At 40.9% G+C, this 18,062-nt stretch overlaps 1 protein-coding gene across 6 annotated transcripts in view; it reads right to left on the reverse strand.

The window, feature by feature from the left end:
* CNTN5 (contactin 5) overlaps positions 1 to 18,062 on the reverse strand; it is a 1,172,720-nt gene that overhangs the window by 323,125 nt on the left and 831,533 nt on the right. For all 6 annotated transcript variants that reach the window (XM_059721130.1, XM_059721133.1, XM_059721132.1 and 3 more), the window contains one exon: positions 1,326 to 1,529. In XM_059721130.1, coding sequence (XP_059577113.1) covers positions 1,326 to 1,529 — 204 coding nt within the window. The remainder of the gene's footprint in view (positions 1 to 1,325; positions 1,530 to 18,062) is intronic.

Consider the following 18,062-nt stretch of genomic DNA (forward strand, 5'->3'; position numbering starts at 1 on the left):
AACAGAATGCATAAATAAAGACTGGGGAATGACCAGGTAGGCTGCAGTACTGCACAGAAGGACTTTGGTGTTATGGAGAAACAAAAGCTGAATAGGAGCCAACTGTTTGCTCTTGCTACAAAAAAAGCCAACAGCATGCTGGGTTGTATTAACAGGAGTGTCACTTCCAAATCAAGAGAAGGATTCTTCCACTCTATGCAAACAGGGGTCACCTGGAGTACTGTGTCTAGTTTTGGGCCCCACACTTCAAGAATTATGTGGACAGTTTGGAAAGAGTCTGGCAGACAGCAACAAAAATGACTAGAGGGCTGGGAAGGAAAACTTGTGGAGACAGGCTAAAAGAACTGGAGCTATCTAATCTGGAGAAGAGAAGACTGAGGAGGGATTTGATAATACTCTTTAAATATGAAGAGAGATTACAGAGAGAATGAAGATGGGTTTTTCTCTATGGCCATAGGAGACAGGACTAAGAGCAGTGGCCTCAGGCTGCATCAGAGAAAATTTAGGTTGGACATTAGGAGAAACTTTTTCATTTGAAGGGTACCTATGCATTAGAATAGGCTTCCTGGAAAAGCTGTGGATTCTTCATCCATCCCTGGACATTTTCAAGAGCAAGTTGTACAGACACTTGGCTGGGACGGATTTTAGTAAGGGATGATCCTGCTTTGAGTAGGGGCCCAACTAGATGACTTTGTGAGGTCCCTTTCAGTCCTATTCTTTTGTGATTATGATCCAAAGAATTTTCTATGTATTCTCTTCTTTGTGGTTTCTTTTATGACTTTTATTCATACATGTGTGTACATATGGGCATTAATACAGGTATATTTAGCATTTTTGAAGACATAAGAAGCAGCTTGAAATGGAGGATACTTCAGAATAAAGATAATAGATATAATTACATATACTTCTTCCTGATTTGCAATAAAATGCTCAAATAAATAGCTTTAACATGAGCTGGTGGCACCCACATTTATATATTTGTCTGAATATGGAAAACAGTGCCTGAAGTTATGTACCTAGGAATAAATTTGTGACAGAAAGCAGGTAGATTTGCACCTAACAGACTAACCAAAGCAGAGGTGCACAGAAAAAGCTTTTGTAAGCACTGGGCTTACTTCATCAGGTACTGTGAAGGGATTGTAGAGCTCCTAAACAGAAATATATGGGTCACTGTTTGATGTTTACTGAAGTAAATGTTTTCATACTTTTTAGAAACAATAAATATTCTCAAATCAACTGTTCTAATTCCATGTTTCATAAAGTGCTATCCAATGCATTTGAACTTCAACATTTTTGCTCTCATTCATTAGGAAGTCCTTGCTTACCATCATTTCGTAGTGTAAGTGGTGTAGGAGGACTCAGAACTCTGGCATTTGTCACTGTGTTTTTTACCAGACAGATATAGCTGCCAACATCAGATGTTTGCACCTTGGAGATGTACAGATTGCCTGTCTCCTGAGAGATGAAACGTCTGCTATCTTCTGCCACGAAAGATGGGAATTCATTAAATACCCAACTATAGATGATCTCTGAAAAAAACCCACACAAATAAGACACCAGTTATGAAAATAATTCAAGTGTTATTAATGGAAAAAAAACTTTAAATATATTCTGAGTTTTGTAGTTTAAATAAGCCCATAAAATCTGGAGCTGAAGCTTTTTCATGTAGTTTTGTTGTAGAAATGGAATTCTTAATATCTTTTCCTCTTGTATTTAAGGAAAATGACAGAATATTGGCTAATATTTTGCTTATGAACTCTTAGACAAAGAAAATTAATGAAACTCCTCAAGAGAGTTCAAAACATCCACATATATGGTATAATTTTCATTCTATATCCTAAAAGTAAAGCCAATAACATTGTGAAAATATTCCTTCCTTCATTCATTTTTCATGAAAAAGTTCAGTAACTTATACTGAAAGAGTTCCCAGCCAATTAAGGCTGGTTCATTTGTTTTAGATAGTGTGCTTTACATGTAAAATTTGTGTTTCAACTAAAAATTATTTTTTTTCAAAGCAGCTTTTCCCCCCAGAAAAGTTTAATTTTTTTTTTACCTGAAAAATGCACAACCAAATTCCAAAACATTTTGGCCAAAATCCAAATATTTCAATTTGGTTATGCTGACTGAAATTTTTCATTAAAAGATTTAAATGGCACACCTCCCCAAAAGGTCATGGTAGTTTACAATGAGAAAAAAATACTTATACAATCAGAATAAAATATTAAAATGATAGTATAGCAAAACAAACTCCCCCCAAATACCCACAAATTTAAAGCAATCCCACACACACAGCATCCCACACACTTCCACTGCCTCCCACCTAGGAGACATCTCCCCCTGCCTAACACAACTTCACTTCCCAAGCACTATTCATTACTTCCATAAAAGAAAAATAATCTTATATTTCCGCTCATTCCCACCCACTCCCCTGCCTCATGCCCATGGGAATTCCCTCCCCCATCTCTTAATAGTCCTCAATGATAAGTTGATGTTTCATTTATTCATTCTCTTCAATGAACTGGACTCTACCTGACCTACATCTTTCATGAAGCACCTGGGCCATAGACTCCACCTCTCTTCTCCGGGAGGAACTGCCGTAGCATGTCATAGGAGCTGAAGTCTGACTCAACATATTAGTCTATTCAAAGTGGGAGCAGAGAGGCACCCAAAACTACAACTTTCATGGGACAATGAAGCAGCAAATCTAAATATCTCCCCATATCTCCCCGTGTCTCCCACCACAAATTTTCAGAAAAACTGCTGAAATTTCCGGAGAGTAAAAAAATCTCATTTTTCATGCAGTTCTCTGTTGACTGCTTTGTGCACCCATTTATCTTAAAAATAACTTAGGAGATAAGCTAAGGTAAGAGCTTTTCTGCAACAGCAGTTAATATGCTACATAGAGTGAAATGAAAACCAGATTTTCACATTATCAGGCCATCTCTGGACCGATTTCCCCTTCCCTAGAAACATTTATTTCAGGCCCCTGGAAATGACATTTTTACATCAGCTCTTACATCAGAGCTGATCTCCTCAGTGTTCCCTTGAATTAAGCTCCAGGGACTTGTCCAATTGAACTAAGCAGCTAATAGCTGTGCCCTGTGTTTCCACTCATCTCCCTACCTGTTTTATTGGTAAAACCTTCCTAGTCAATCCACTCAAACGCTAAGGGTTAAAGACTCCTTCATTAGTCAAGTCCTATGTATTGCTATTTCCCACAAGCCTGGTGCCTCAAAGATTCATGAAAATGATAAGAACACATATACTAAATTGGTTTGATTTTCCAAGCTAATTTGTGATTTTTTATTCTCAACCTATGAAATATTTTGTTCCTCCTTAGAAAATACAAACTTTTCCTTTTAAATACATTATCATTTGTTGTAGAAAAAAGGTATCAAGTGTGTAGGAAGAAATGTTAATTGTATCGTATCTTATCAAAGAGGCTCAGCTTTACCAACAACTTTCCATACATACCAGTCTCACTAAAGTCAATGAGATTTTCTTTCACTTAGCCCCTGCAGCATTTAGTCTTGAATTCTGCCAATTCAGATTTATAGGGCATAACTCTGTTTTTCCCTTGTATTTTTACTACTGTCTTTTTCCTCTTTCCTCTCTTCCCTTATCTCATCTCCTACTATTTTTTCATAGCTTATCACTACTGAACATGACACACCAACATTAGCTATGAGGCACCTTTCTCCTACAGTCTTCTCTATGACAAACTTGTCAGGATTGAAGCTAAAAATGGAAACATCAAGCAAGGCTAGTTCAGTAATATACAGTTACTGTTACTGCTCCAAGATACAAACTGATTCACTGGTATAGCAAGTTCCAGGCTTTCAGCCACTAATTGCTTGAGCAACTATTTTAGCCTTAGCAGCAGCATGAAGACAGCAACTACACTTGCATCAATCTAGTCCTATCATACATTTACTTCCACTGTCCTAAAAATGTCTCATTACATGCAGTAATGAAGCTGGATATGGGAAGGTGAAAGAGATTAAAAGAATCCTCCAACACCTCCCAGAAGGTCTAGATCTTCAGGGGGGCTGTTCTCTGTCTTTCCTTCTAATGTTGAGGGGGAAACTAGTGTAGCTAGATGCTGTGCCAAAAGTGTGAAGTTTATTGCTATGTTAACTAAATTCATACCAGTCCAGATATACACTGATGAATGTAGTCATGTGGAGTTCATTAGAAAGTCCAGCTGAACACTCTAATCTGCTGTTAGGTAGGACTGCTCCCTGACAAGGAAGTCAGCCTTTCCCTATGAATCAAAAAGTAGAATAGCTAGTTACTCAAGCAAAGTGAAGCAACCTACCAAACAGGCCATTTAGAAATATATCATGAAAAATGGCAACCCAGGTCTACAGCCGGATGAAAGCAAGGCTGAAAATGGACAAAATATGACTTTCTGGGGCTGGGTAGACAGAGGGAAGAATGTGGATAGTATTCTTTGCTAAACTAGAGCTGGAGATTAAGGAGATTGTAGATTTTGGTACAACTCAATTTGACTCATGACAGGCTCTGCCTAGAAATGTAAAATGTAAAAAACTGGAGAATGTACCCAAATATATGACATATAATGTAAATGAAGTATGACAAAAGTGGCTTATCTAATATACATGTCATATATTTGGGTACATTCTCCAGTTTTTTATATATATATTGGAAAAGTACAAATCAAGGACTGGGCTACATTTGTAGGAGTGTTGCTAGCAGATCGAGGGAAGTAATTCTTCCCCTGCATTCAGCACTGGTGAGGCCACATCTGGAGTACTGTGTCCTGTTTGGGCCCCCTACTACAAAAAGGATATGGACAAATTGGAGAGAGTCCAGTGGAGGGCAACAAAAATGGTTAGAGGGCTGGAGCACATGACTTCCGAGGAGAGGCTGAGGGTACTGGGCTTATTTTTTTCTTACTGCAGAAGAGAAGACTGTGCAGGGATTTAATAGCAACTTTCAACCACCTGAAGGTTGGTTCCAAAGAGGATGGAGTTAGCCTGTTCTCAGTGGTGGCAGATAACAGAAAAAGGAGAAATGGTTGCAAATGGCAGCAAGGTTAAGTTTAGGTTAGATAATAGGAAAGTTTATGTTAGATATTAGGAAAAATATTTTCACTAGGAGGGTAGTAAAACACTGGAACAGATTACTCAGACAGATTGTGGATTCTCCATTCTTGGAGGCTTTTAAGACCTGGGTAGACAAAGCTTTGGCTGGGATGATATAGCTGGGGATGATCCTGCTTTGAACAGGGGTTGGACTAGATGACATCCTGAAGTTCCTTCCAACCCTCATTTTCTATGATACTATGACTTGCAAATAAAGGAATGATAAAACTGCATTGTTGGTATGTTCTTAATTTTGTTCCTTTATGGTCATGTTCCGATGAGCTTGTATGTGCAGTATGAAGCACCATAGACCTGTCTTTGGTGCCATGCACCATATGCATTGCACACACAGGTGTTTCCTGTACAGCTAATTTGCAGCATGGGGTTTTATTTTTGATACTGGGAGATCCATGCTCTGGCTGCTGGCAAGCTCTCTGCTGCTGAATCACTGCCACTGGAGATCAGGTAAGCTCCCAGGACCCCAGGTAAGGCTGTGGAGGCTAGCTCAGGTGCTGGCCCCAGCCTCCCCTATCCCACCCGGGACAATTTGCCGCATGCCAGAGCGTGCGTGTATGGGCATTCCCTGGGGGCAAGTAGCAGTGGCACAACTATGGGAAATGCACATGCGTACTCACCTGGACATGCTCTATATGTCCAACAGAGGGGTAGGATATGGGGGAGGGGACTACATAAAAAGTAGTAAGAAATCATGTAATTATTAGATGATATCATAGACTATATCCTAATCCACGCACACAAGGGGTCCCTTGTGTACAAGCTTGTATTAAGCTTGTACAAATTACCAAAACTCCAGCATTTCCTAAGTACTGAGTACTTGATCTTTGTACCTTAATATCCTGTTTATTTGATTTGATTTATTTGATTAAATAAAATTCCTTAAGGTTGGTAAAATGGTTAACATATTTAATAAGCCTACCACCATGCATCATAAGCAAGAATTGAACACTGAACATATCTACCATTCAAGTTACAGGACTCAGCAGGTAGCAAGAGGACACATACAGAAGTGGAACGAGAAGTACCCAGTGGGCATGTCAACATGAGCGCATTTACTGCAAAGTAACAGAAATTACTGTGTAGTATGGGCATGTGTCTACATGTGTATGGAGACTTATGCTGACTTGAGCATAAATTTGATACCTACATGATGCAGGTATCAAATGTATGCTAAAGTCAGCATAAGTCTCCATGCACATGTAAACATGTGCCCATACTAATGCGCTCTAATGCCTGTATGTGTAGACACTGGCCTATTCCTGCTTACTGCGCAGTAAATTTAAGCTGGCACAAATGTACATGTATGTACATTCACCCACTGAAATTATCTACATGTGCCATTAGGAGGCAATAATAAACTGTGGAGCTTACTGCTTATTGCAGCCCCAGCTGGCACAGGGCTTGGGGAGGGGGCGGTCAGCCTGCAAGCCTAGGGCTGCTCTGACTGAGCTCAGTGTGCTGCACAGAGACTGGCTGGGGCACAAGGCTGTTTCAGTACAGGGTTAGCCAGGAGGTAACCCCGGCACTAAAACACCCTCATGCCCAATCCCTTTAGTCAGCATCTACACGTGTGCTGCTGCTCATGAAAATATGTTGCAACAGGGTAGGATTTGTATGTACAATTCATACCCTCATGTGGAGTTTATTAGTTTTGTGTGTCCTAATATGGGCACATGTGTAGATGCTGAGATATTTACTGCATAATTAGCTAACTGCACAGTAAATATCTCATGTAGATGCACTCACTGACCTTTAATTTACAATTCTTATTCAGCCCAGACTATAATTCCAAATGGGTATGCACATGTATTGTTATATCTTGGGTTCACAAAAAGCTGTTGGAATATTCAAGTTCTTTTGCAATTTGTCTCAATCAAATTACTAATTACTCCAAAATGTTTCTCTCTTGAAATTCCATTGCCACATTTTCTATGATGCCTTTGCTGGTGGAAATGAATCATGACAGTATAAGAGGCTGTAAAGTGATGGTGAAACATACAATTTCAAGGAAAATGCACAGGTTTTAATTGAATACACTTCAATCCAAAAGGAAAGAAAATTTTCTTAGTTACATGCTTATACTACCTGTAAGGTAGCCATCATTGTGTGTCCACAATGGTTATTCACATACAATCTATCAAATCCATGCCCTGAGACTATAGCCACTTAATTATTAATTTATTAATTAGAGTGCTTGCTAGGGGACAGATACAAGGCAATCCATTTTAGTGACTTTGAGCAAATGGAATACTTAGTCTTAGCTGACATGCCTGGTGTTGGGTCTGTAAGGGGAATTACAGTATGTCATCTATTAAATGATGTTTGCTAGCAAAAAACGGGTTGGTGGGTGAATGGTTAGAGAAAAAAATACAATTTTTTCTGAACCTTCATCAAAATCTCAAATTAATTCATTTTATGCTATTAAAAGTTCAATGATATTTTATTGTAAGTGTTTTTGCTCTTTTATTACTTCTGTATTGCAAAAGCACCAATCACCCTAGGATGTCAAGGAGCTCTTCCTGATTTAGGGGGTGCATGGGCCAACCAGAGGTGATGCTCTGTTAGACTTGGTCCTGGCCAAAGGAGATGACCTTGTGATCAACTTAAATATACCGGGAAACCATCATGTTCACTGTCCAATGTAAGGCAGACAAATTGGAGAGCAGGATTGAAGTCTTGGGCTTTAAAAATGCAAATTTCAATGAGCTTAGGTCACTAGTAGGCCAAGTGCTGAGGGACCAGAGACCAAAGGCAAAAGATGTGCACAAAGAGTGGTTGTTCCTTAAAGACATGATCCTTGAAGCACAAAGGCAATCCATTCTCATGCAGAAAAAAGATAATAGAGGGGCTGGGAAGCCCTCTTGGCTAACCAGGGAAATCACAGTCCTCTTAAGAAAGAAGAAAGAGGCTTATAAATAATGGAAGCTTGGGCTGGGCCCCAAGGAAGACTATTCCACGACAGCCCACATTTGAGGGAACAGATACAACAGGCTAAAGTGATGACTGAGCTTAGATTAGCAACAGGAATCAAGGACAACAAATAGTCCTTCTTTAGGTACATAGGGAACAGGAGGAAAACAAATGAGAGTGTGGGGTTATTGCTTAACAGCTCAGGAGAGCTGGTTACCTGCACCCAGGAGAAAACTGAACTCCTGAATGACTAATTCACCTCAGTATTTCACCAGACCAAGAGGAAAACCACACCAGGAAGAGTAGAGGATTAGCAAGGTAGGAATAATTGCCTTCCTACTATTGCCATAGAATTGGTATATGACCAATTAAAAAATTAGGCATATACAAGTCAGCGGGACCAGAAGATCTTCATCTGAGAGTGCTGAAGAAGCTGGCTGAAGTCATTGTGGAACCCCTGGTGAAACTCTTCCACAACTCATGGTGCTTTGGAGAAGTCCCTGAGGACTAGAAGAGAGGCCATCCACAAGAAGGGCAGGAGAGAGGAACCAGGTAACTATAGGCCAATCAGCCTAACTTCCATTCTAGGGCAAATAGTAGAAAAGTTCATCAAGGAGTCTATCTGTGATAAGCTTGTGGAAGGTAAGATTGTGAATGACAGCCAGCATGGCTTTGTTGTGGGCAGGTCTTGCCTTACCAACTTCATCTCCTTCTATGACCAGGTAACTCGCCACCTGGACATAAGAGAGCAGGTTGACATTGTATACCTTGACTTCCAAAAGGCCTTTGATCTAGTATCTCATGATGTCCTTGTGAGAAAATTGGAGGACTGTGGGCTTAACCATGAGACAGTCAGGTGGGTGAGAAACTGGCTGCAGGATAGGACCCAGAGATTTGTAGTGAATGAATCTGTGTCATCCTGGCAAGAAGTGGGCAGCGGTGTCCTGCAGGGGTCAGTGCTTGGTCCAGTACTTTTCAACATCTTTATTAAAGATTTGGATGTGGGGGTGAAGAGATCACTGGCTAAGTTCACGGATAACACCAAGTTATGGGGAACTTTGGTTACACTTAAAGACAGGCTACAGATACAGGCGGACCTAGACAGGCTAGCAATTTGGGTGGATCGGTACCTGATAAAATTCAACTTCAAGAAATGTAAAGTGCTCTGCCACAGAACAAGCAATCCCCAACATACCTACAGGCTTGGTGGCACCAAACTGACTAGCACCATGAATGAATGGGACCTGATGGTAATAATTGACCACAGTATGAATATAAGCCGGCAGTGCGATGCTGTTGCCAGTAGGACAAATAATACTCTGGCATGCATCAATCAATGCATCTCCAGCAAAACCAAGGAGGTGATTCTTCTGCTCTGCTCATCACTGGTGAGGCAACAGCTGGAGTACTGCATCCAGGTTTGGGCACCACATTTTAACAAGGATGTGGACAAGCTCGAGAGAGTTCAAAGAAGAGCCACCTGTATGATCAGAGTCTTAAAAGGAAAGCCATATGAGGAAAGTCCTTTGTGCATACCCTATGTCTTCTTTATTATGATTAGTAAGTAAATGCATCTTCTTAAGTATAAATTTATGTGTTCTAATGGTAGGCATCTACACAGTTACATTAGCTGAAATGTACTAAACTGTGAATTGCCCATGTGGATACTTTGCTGCACACTGTGCTTATGTATGACCCCCCTCACAAAAATTCTGCAGCATGTCTAGAATCTGGGGACCCAACAGATTTTAGCTGCTAAAGGTAGATGCATGGTTTTGCACAACTGATTTCATAAGAGTGTTAGGAGGGCTACTGAAATGATGAGAAAACTAGCCATTTGCCCATCAAGAATGACAAGAGGGTGACGGGGATGGAGCACCACCACCCACCACCCCATGCTGCTGCCACTTTGTGTCTGACTGTGTGCAATCCTCCCCCATCCCCACTCCACGTCCAGCCCCATGTGCCCCCCCCGCTGCCCGCCCTCTCAGCGGCGCATGCACAGTTAGTCTGGAGCATTATAGGCAGACAGACTGACAAAGCCTTTTATTATATTATAATGGGTATACCTTGACATTGGTCCGTTGTACAAAACTCTCAGATTTCTGTATTTGCAGTTATGGTATGACAGTCGAAGGATAAAGCACTGGCTTTCAAACACTGGGACTCCAGTTTCATTCTAGTGTAAAAGTCCAGGGAAATTAAAACTTAAGGTTCTTTAACCACATGACTACTGCTGAACATTGCATGTATGCCCAGACAGAATATACCAGTTTTACTGAATATATTACTATAAAGTAAAACTCCAGTAATTTTGTAAATTTCACTTTTAATTCTCACCTTTCACATACTAAAGCATTTTTAAAATAGCAATAAATAGAAATAATGAGATTTATGTTTCACCCAGTTCCACAGTCATCTTATAGATACAGGCATAACTCACTCAAAAAACTTTAAACTAGTTAGGGAATACCACTATAGAAAGGACTGCAGTACATTAGAAGTAATATACAGATCAATTAAGAAGGTAGGTAGCTGTGCAAGTATGAAAAGTTGTTACTGCACAGTCATTTAATACTTGCATAACCAAGTAATAAATGACTGCACAGTGTAGCATGAACAGAGCTAATGTAGCTGATGTTAACGTAGAATGTAATAATGGTGAAATATAACCATGTTAGTCTTGTCCTGTAAGCAACTTGAAAACTCCATTTTGTATCCTTCTGCTTGACATAAGTGAATGAACTCTGCATAGCCTTTATGTATGAGTGTGTGTAAAAGGGTGAATGGTGAGAGAATGGCATAGAGAAGGGAGAAGAAGATTTAACTGTTTATGTAAGCAACAAGGGGCCAAATATAAGTTACCAGTCAGTAAACTAATTAATGAATGGCTGAAGAATCCCTTTTAGGCCTAGGGGACAAAGAAGATAATGCCAGACAGGCAGCAAAAACACTCCAAGGCTAAGATAAGCTGAAGACAAAAGCAGAACAACGGCAAAAACAGAAGCTGGATATGAAAATCCCCAAAGCGCTGAAACAAAGGATGCCAATCCCTATAAAAGAACACTTTGAAAATGCCAAGTTGGGTGAGCCTCTTTCTCTACTGCTGTTTCATCGGAGCACAGATGCATCTGTTCACCCCACTCCAGCTGTTATCTTCAAATCTGCTATCTTCAAATCATCACCTTCTACTCAATAAGCCCAGGTTGTTGACCCTGGGCTGATATTGAGCAACTATTGCTGGTAACTATATCTGGTGTATGTGTGGATAAAATGGCTGTTTTGTGTATGTGTATGTCTGTGTATAATGATATGTATGATGATTTGTGTGTGTTTGTATGAATGGTGTGTCCGAACCTCTATGTCTAAATCATGTAATCAATAAACACGGCACCTCCCTTATCCTCCTTTATAATGTCTCGTTCGTGATTTGATCAATTGGCAATTTGAGTAACAGTAGGAACTGGGATTACTCTGCAGTAAGGTCCCACAGTTTTTTTTTTTCTGATACTACTGAGCTCATTACTACTGTGCAGTAGCGTTGCATAATGGTTAATGCCCCCCAACGCTACTGCATAGCAGCAGCAGGCTACTGAACAGCAGCTTGTTGCTATTGCACAGTAGTGTTTCATGTAGATGTGTGTAGTATTAAGAAAGAGAAAGAAAATGTCCATTTTTAAAATGACTTGAAGGAATGAGCCAACAGTGTGTCTTTTTTTCTGAAAAAGAAAGGCACACATATTGGACTGCAATAGCAGGAACATTGCCAGCAGATTATTCCCCTCTATTCAGCACTGGTGAGGCCACATATGGAGTACTGTGTCCAGTTTTGGGCCCCACACTGCATAAAGAATATGGCCAAATTGGGGAGTGTCCAGTGGATGGTGACAAAAATGGTTAAAGGACTGGGGCACATGATGTGGTGTGCACAGTAGGGGGCCCTACTATACAGAGCCACTCAGCACACTGTGCCAGGCTGAAAACTATGCTTCAAGAGTCTCTCTCAGGGAGTCTACAGCAGGCTATCGTACTTCCTAGAGAACACCCGCAAGACTGGGTTAACGTTGCTGCCACCCAAGCACTGGTCTCTAGTCAGGCTCTGTGCAGCCTATGGTACATAGACCCTATGAATCTTGGGGGTGCTTTGCCCACAGTAATATTTCTGGGTGTTTCTTTCAGCCCTAAGCATCCCAAGACAGCATCAAGTAGAACTGAAGGAAAATAAAATGGGAAACTCCACTGGCCAAGCTGGGAGCAGAAAGCTTCTCTCTCCTCCTCCTCAGTAACACAGCAAAGGAAGCTGTAACCTGACACCTTTATTGATCAGACAGATGAAGGGGGTGGAGGGTAGTATGAGGAAGTCAGAATATACTTTAGCAAACATAAGCAACTAGAGTCTTATATAGCCTCGCACACAGTGGTCCTTTTAAGATGTGACTGGCCTAGATCTAATTCCTAACAACTGGCTAGTTTCCAGGTTTTTTTTATTTACAGTAAATCTCAAGGCAGAAGCCTAGGGCCTATCCTTTCTGCTTTCAAAATGCCTGCCAGAGAAAGAGAGCACTTTCCCCTTCCCCAAGGAATTTATCTGGCCAGGTCACCTGATTGACCAACCTAAACCAAGAAGAAAACCAGGAGACATGGGGGTCACCTGGGTTGACCCAACTGAAGGGCAGAGACAGAGGGAGGGGATTTCTTTACATGTGACTCCTGAAGAGAGGCTGATGAAACTTGGCTTATTTAATATGTAGAAAGGAAGACTGAGGGGTGATGTAATAGCAGCCTTCAACTACCTGAAGGGTAGTTCCAAAAAGATTGGAGCTAAACTGTTTTCTGTGGTGACAGCAACAGTCTCAAGTTGCAGCAAGGGGAGTTGAGTTTAGATGCTAGGAAAAACATTCTCACTACAAGGGTAGCAAAGCACTGGAACAGGCTACCCAGAGAGTTTGTGGGATCTCCATACTTGGAGGTTTTTAAGACTAAGCTAGACAAAACTTTGGCTAGAATAATATAGTTGGGATCTCCATACTTGGAGGTTTTTAAGATTAAGCTAGACAAAACTTTGGCTAGAATAATATAGTTGGGCATGGTTGTGCTTTGAGCAGGAGGTTGGACTAGATGACCTCCTGAGGTCCCTTCCAACCCTAATTTTCTATGATTCTATGAAAGAATTAAATGAAGTACTGGGAAGCCTTTTTGTGAGATCTTCCAAAAATATAATAATGACCTATAACTAAGAAGAAAAGGTTTACTAAATATATCTTAATAAGTAATTTGACAGTGGAACAGCTTGTTAAAAAGTGCTGAAATAGCATTGGATAGAATCATAGAAAACCTGAAGGGACCTGTACAATCATCAAGGTCCCCTTCCATGGGCAGGAAGTATTGGGCCCAGATATGTTTGGCAAGGTGCCTGTCCAGCCTCATCTTGAACACCTCCAAGGAGGGGATGGTAACAGTCAAGAAGACATAGATATGTGAAATAGCATAGCTAAAAACAAAAACTTCCCACTTCCTTTATCAGAAGATTGTTAGGGTGACAGGATTTGTATCTTGGGGAGCACTAGATTTGCAGCTGAATACAAGGCTTTAATCTGTGTCTGAGCAAAAGCTGCTGGTCCCAAGGCAGAGTGATATATTAAAAATAACTTAGGTAAGTTTTCTAAGAAGGCTGTAGTATTAGTGCCCACTGTGTAAGAAGAGCAAGATGCAGCCCACCAGCTATCGTCAGGAGATAAAGCAGAAGCAAGACCTTGGAGATGGTGCTGAAGTCAACAAAGAACCAGAAAGAACCAGCAAGTGACCAAAGGAAGCAAAGGTCAAAGTCTTACGCATGCGCTCTTAGTGGAGAGGCATGTAAATGAATGAAATGCACAGGCAATTCCAAGCTAATGAAGCAAACAATAAACAGAGGTGGAGCTTGAGATGGGAGGAGAAATGGGTGGAACAGAAGAAGGAACAGAGTTGGAACAAATGTTAATATGTAGGAACCAAGGTATATAAAATGTGAAAAGAACTAATATTCACTGTGGCTCCCTGGTTTGTTGTTTTTTTGGGAGCTAGACTGAAGCTGTCTCCATTCTGAATAAAGCTGTTGCAAACAATTCATAGATTCATAGATGTTAGAGTCAGAAGGGACCTCAATAGATCATTGAGTCCGACCCCCAGCATAGGCAGGAAAGAGTGCTGGGTCTAGATGACCCCAGCTAGATGCATATCTAACCTCCTGTGTGCTGGTGTTTGCTCCCTGCTTGCTCTGGCTAATGAGTAACAGGATCCATGGGCAATTGGATCATCATCTCTCTAGTTGTTGGGCGCCACATGGAGTTGGGGTCTAACAAAGATCTAAAGCATTTTTTGCTTGTCAGCATTACTCTCTCTCTCTTCTACAGATGAAGGAAGTGAGGCATTGTAAGAAAAGCAACTTGTTCAAGATTGTCCAGGAGTGGAGTAGTAGAAATGGAAATTGAACCCAGTGCTTTTAAGTCCTACCCTGGTACACTATGTAATAGCTCATATTGTCCTTCATTGGACATAGGTTTGAACAGATTTTGAATCCTAACCGCACTGCTGGCCAAAATCTAAAGAAGCCATAACTACACACCCAAGCATACACAGATGTACAATCAATGATCTCTTAACTCAAGACCTGGAATGAGATCTGCTTCTCAAGCTATTTTTATCGGAGTAGGAAAAAAAATAATACTAAGAATATGTAAATTGGTATTCACATCCTTATAAACTTTTTATTTCCAGAAGGGAAAGAAAATATGTTTGGCTGCAAACAGAGGTTAACTTTAAATGTTGCAATATACAGGAGTTTAGAAGACTTTTTAAAGAAAATTGACTAAGCTGATTTTTATTTTTATAGCCATCTATTTTGTTTAATATGACTCCTATGTCAAATATATAAAGATGATGCAGAGCCCTGTCTGGAAATTACACTCTGATGATAACACAAAAAAAAATTTATGTAGATGCAATTCATCATCACACACAGAAGCATGAGAGAAAAAAAAAAAGGAAAAGAAAAATTACAAATTAAAAAAGCAATAGTAAAGTGGCATTCTGCTATGAAACGAGCAGAAGCAGTCATATGCCAGAAGGTTCAGTTATTGACAAAGTTTCGGTGTTCAAGTGATTAAGTCACTGTGGTGACAGCAGAACTGGCATTTCTTTTTATGAATGGCCAACCTTGTTTACAGAAATCTCTCCCAGGAGCTCTGAATCCAGTTTCTGAAGGTCATTTAGAAAACCTTGCAAAATGCCCCACTTATTTCTACATGTTATTAAGGTTTTTTTAGTGAGCATGTGAGTGAAAATCTGGGTCACTTAGTGATGAAGTAGTGAGAAAAGCACATCTATCTTCTGCCAAGAGGATTTTTTTGTGTGAAATTTTGTTTACTATCATTTCTTTAAATGATTTTAGTAGGTCCATTTACTCCCTGTTTCACAACACTGATTCCTGATCTGTCACAATCTGACATCTTCCCCATAATGGATTATGCTAGAGTCCTAACAAATCAGCATTTTTGTCGGTATAACACCATGTCTGGAGATCTCTTCTTTCTGAGGCAGCAATTTTGGTGCTGTGATGATAAAATGGCACTGCCATTGTGAGTTACAAAGAGATAAAATCGTAGGTATTATTATAGCAATTATCCTACTCAAGTCTATGTTTGGAGGCAATTAAATGTTCTCAGATTTGCTTGACTAATGTCTTTTCTTATAGGAAACTCCATTTCTGTCTCATAAATCGTCCAAATTTCAGGTTGCCTAATGCGTTAATCCATCAGTTATGTTGGGTGCATGGTGCTGTAAATGGCATATGCAAGCAGAATAAAAAAGTCATTACATATAGTACTATATAGTTATACTTGGACACAATATACTTATACTTGGACACAATACACCCATGGAGGAAATGTGATTATATAAATGTTCATAAGGGCACAACATAAAAAACAGGCCCCCAAAACACATTTTCAAAATAATATAATTTTGCCATGTGAGGATTTTTATAGAAACAAAAGCTAATATCCACTCTGAAAGTTTATGTCTATTTGGTAAATTAATATCTGCTCATCTTGGAACAGTGCATTGGGACATATTCCACCCACCAATAGCTTTGTTCCCCTCAAAATTTCCAGTATGGCCCACCCTTTCAAACACCTTTGATTTTTCCTTGCTTACTTGATGGCATGAAGAATGGTCAGCACAAGCACCAATCAATCACCACATCATCTCTAACCCTACAGTCAGTCAACCAGGATTTAATTGGCCATGCCATTATTGGGCACTTCTCAAACATTCTTGTATTAGACAGGGTCACTGTCCAAAATCTATACCACTGGGGCCTTCACAATGACAACAAATGTCCTTGTGGACAAGTTCAAATCATATCCCACATTCATAGATTGTGAGGCTGGAAGGGACCTCAGAAGACCATTGGGTCCAGCCCCCTGCACCAAGCAGGGAACACAACTGGGGTCAGGTGACCCCAGCAAGGTGACTGTTCGGTCTCCTCTTGAAGATTTCCAGAGTAGGCAATTGCACCACCAATGCAGGGAGCTTATTCCACAGTCTGGGCACCCTAGTTGTGAAGTAGTTTTTCCTAACGTTGAGCCTGAAATGGTCTTCTAGGAGCTTGTGACCATTACTCCTAGTTTTCCCCAAGAGTGCCCTGGTGAACAGTTGTTCACCGAGCCCTTGATGTACACCTCTGATGTAGTGTTAAGCTTCTACCAAGTCCCCTCTCAGCCTTCTCTTTTTCAGGCTGAAGAGTCCCATATCCCTCAGTTTTTCCTCGTATGTCTTGCTGTGCAAGTCTCTTATCATATAGGTGGCATTTCTCTGGACTCTCTCAAGCTTTAGCACATCCTTGTTAAAGCGCAGCACCCAGAATTGGATGCAGTCCAGCTGCAGTCTCACCAATGCTGAGTAAAGTGGGAGAATCATTTCTTTGGTTTTGCTGGAGATGCATCGATTGATGCATGCCAGGGTATGGTTGGCCCTGCTGGCTACAGCATCGTGCTGCTGGTTCATGTCCATACTGTGGTCAATTATTACTCCCAGGTCCTTTTCATTCATAGTGCTGGTCAGGTTAGCAATACCAAGCCTGTAGGTATGTAGGGGATTGCTCATCCTCATGTGGAGCACTTTACTTGAAGTTGAACTTCACCTGGTTCCGGTCTGCCCAACTTGCAAGACTGTCTAGGTCTGCCTATATCTGCAACCTATGCTCAAGCATTACCACGTTTCCCCATCACTTGGTGTTGTCTATGAACATGGCCAGTGAGCTCTTCATCCCCACATCCAAATCATTGATGAAGATGTTCTATAGCACTGGGCCAAGCACTGACTCCTGCAGGACACCACTGGCCACTTCCCGCCAAGATGACAGATCCATTCATTAATACTCTCTGGGTCCTGCCCCACAGGCAGTTTCCTACCCATCTGACGGTCTTGCAGTTAAGCCCACAGTCTTCTAATTTTCTTGCAAGAATATCTTGGGATACTAGGAAAGCTTTTGGAAGTCAAGGAATATAATGTCAACCTCCTCTCTCTTATCCAGGTGGTGAGTCACCTGATCATAAAAGGAGATGTGGTTGGTAAGACAAGACCTGCCCATGACAAAGCAATACTAGCTGTTGTTCAGAATCCTACCTTCTGCAAGCCTTTCGCCATAGATTGCTTAATGAACTTTTCCAGGATTTTCCCTGGGATAGAAGTTAGGCTAAATGGTCTATAGTTACCTGGGTCCTTCCTCCTCCCTTTCTTGAAGAAGGGTACAACACTGGCCCTCTTCCAGTCCTCAGGGACCTCCCCAGATCACCACAGGTTTTGGAAGAGCTTCACCAGGGGTTCAGCAATGACTCTGGCCAGCTCTTTCAGCACTCTTGGATGAAGTTCATCCAGACCTGCTGACTTATATCTGTCCAGTTTCTTTAATTGATCACACACCAGTTCCATAACAATAGTAGGAAGGTGATCACTTGAACCCTGCTCATTCTGTACCCTAGTTGG

The sequence above is a fragment of the Alligator mississippiensis genome, chromosome 1 (genome assembly GCF_030867095.1).
Source record: "Alligator mississippiensis isolate rAllMis1 chromosome 1, rAllMis1, whole genome shotgun sequence".
Classification (NCBI taxonomy): domain Eukaryota; kingdom Metazoa; phylum Chordata; order Crocodylia; family Alligatoridae; genus Alligator; species Alligator mississippiensis.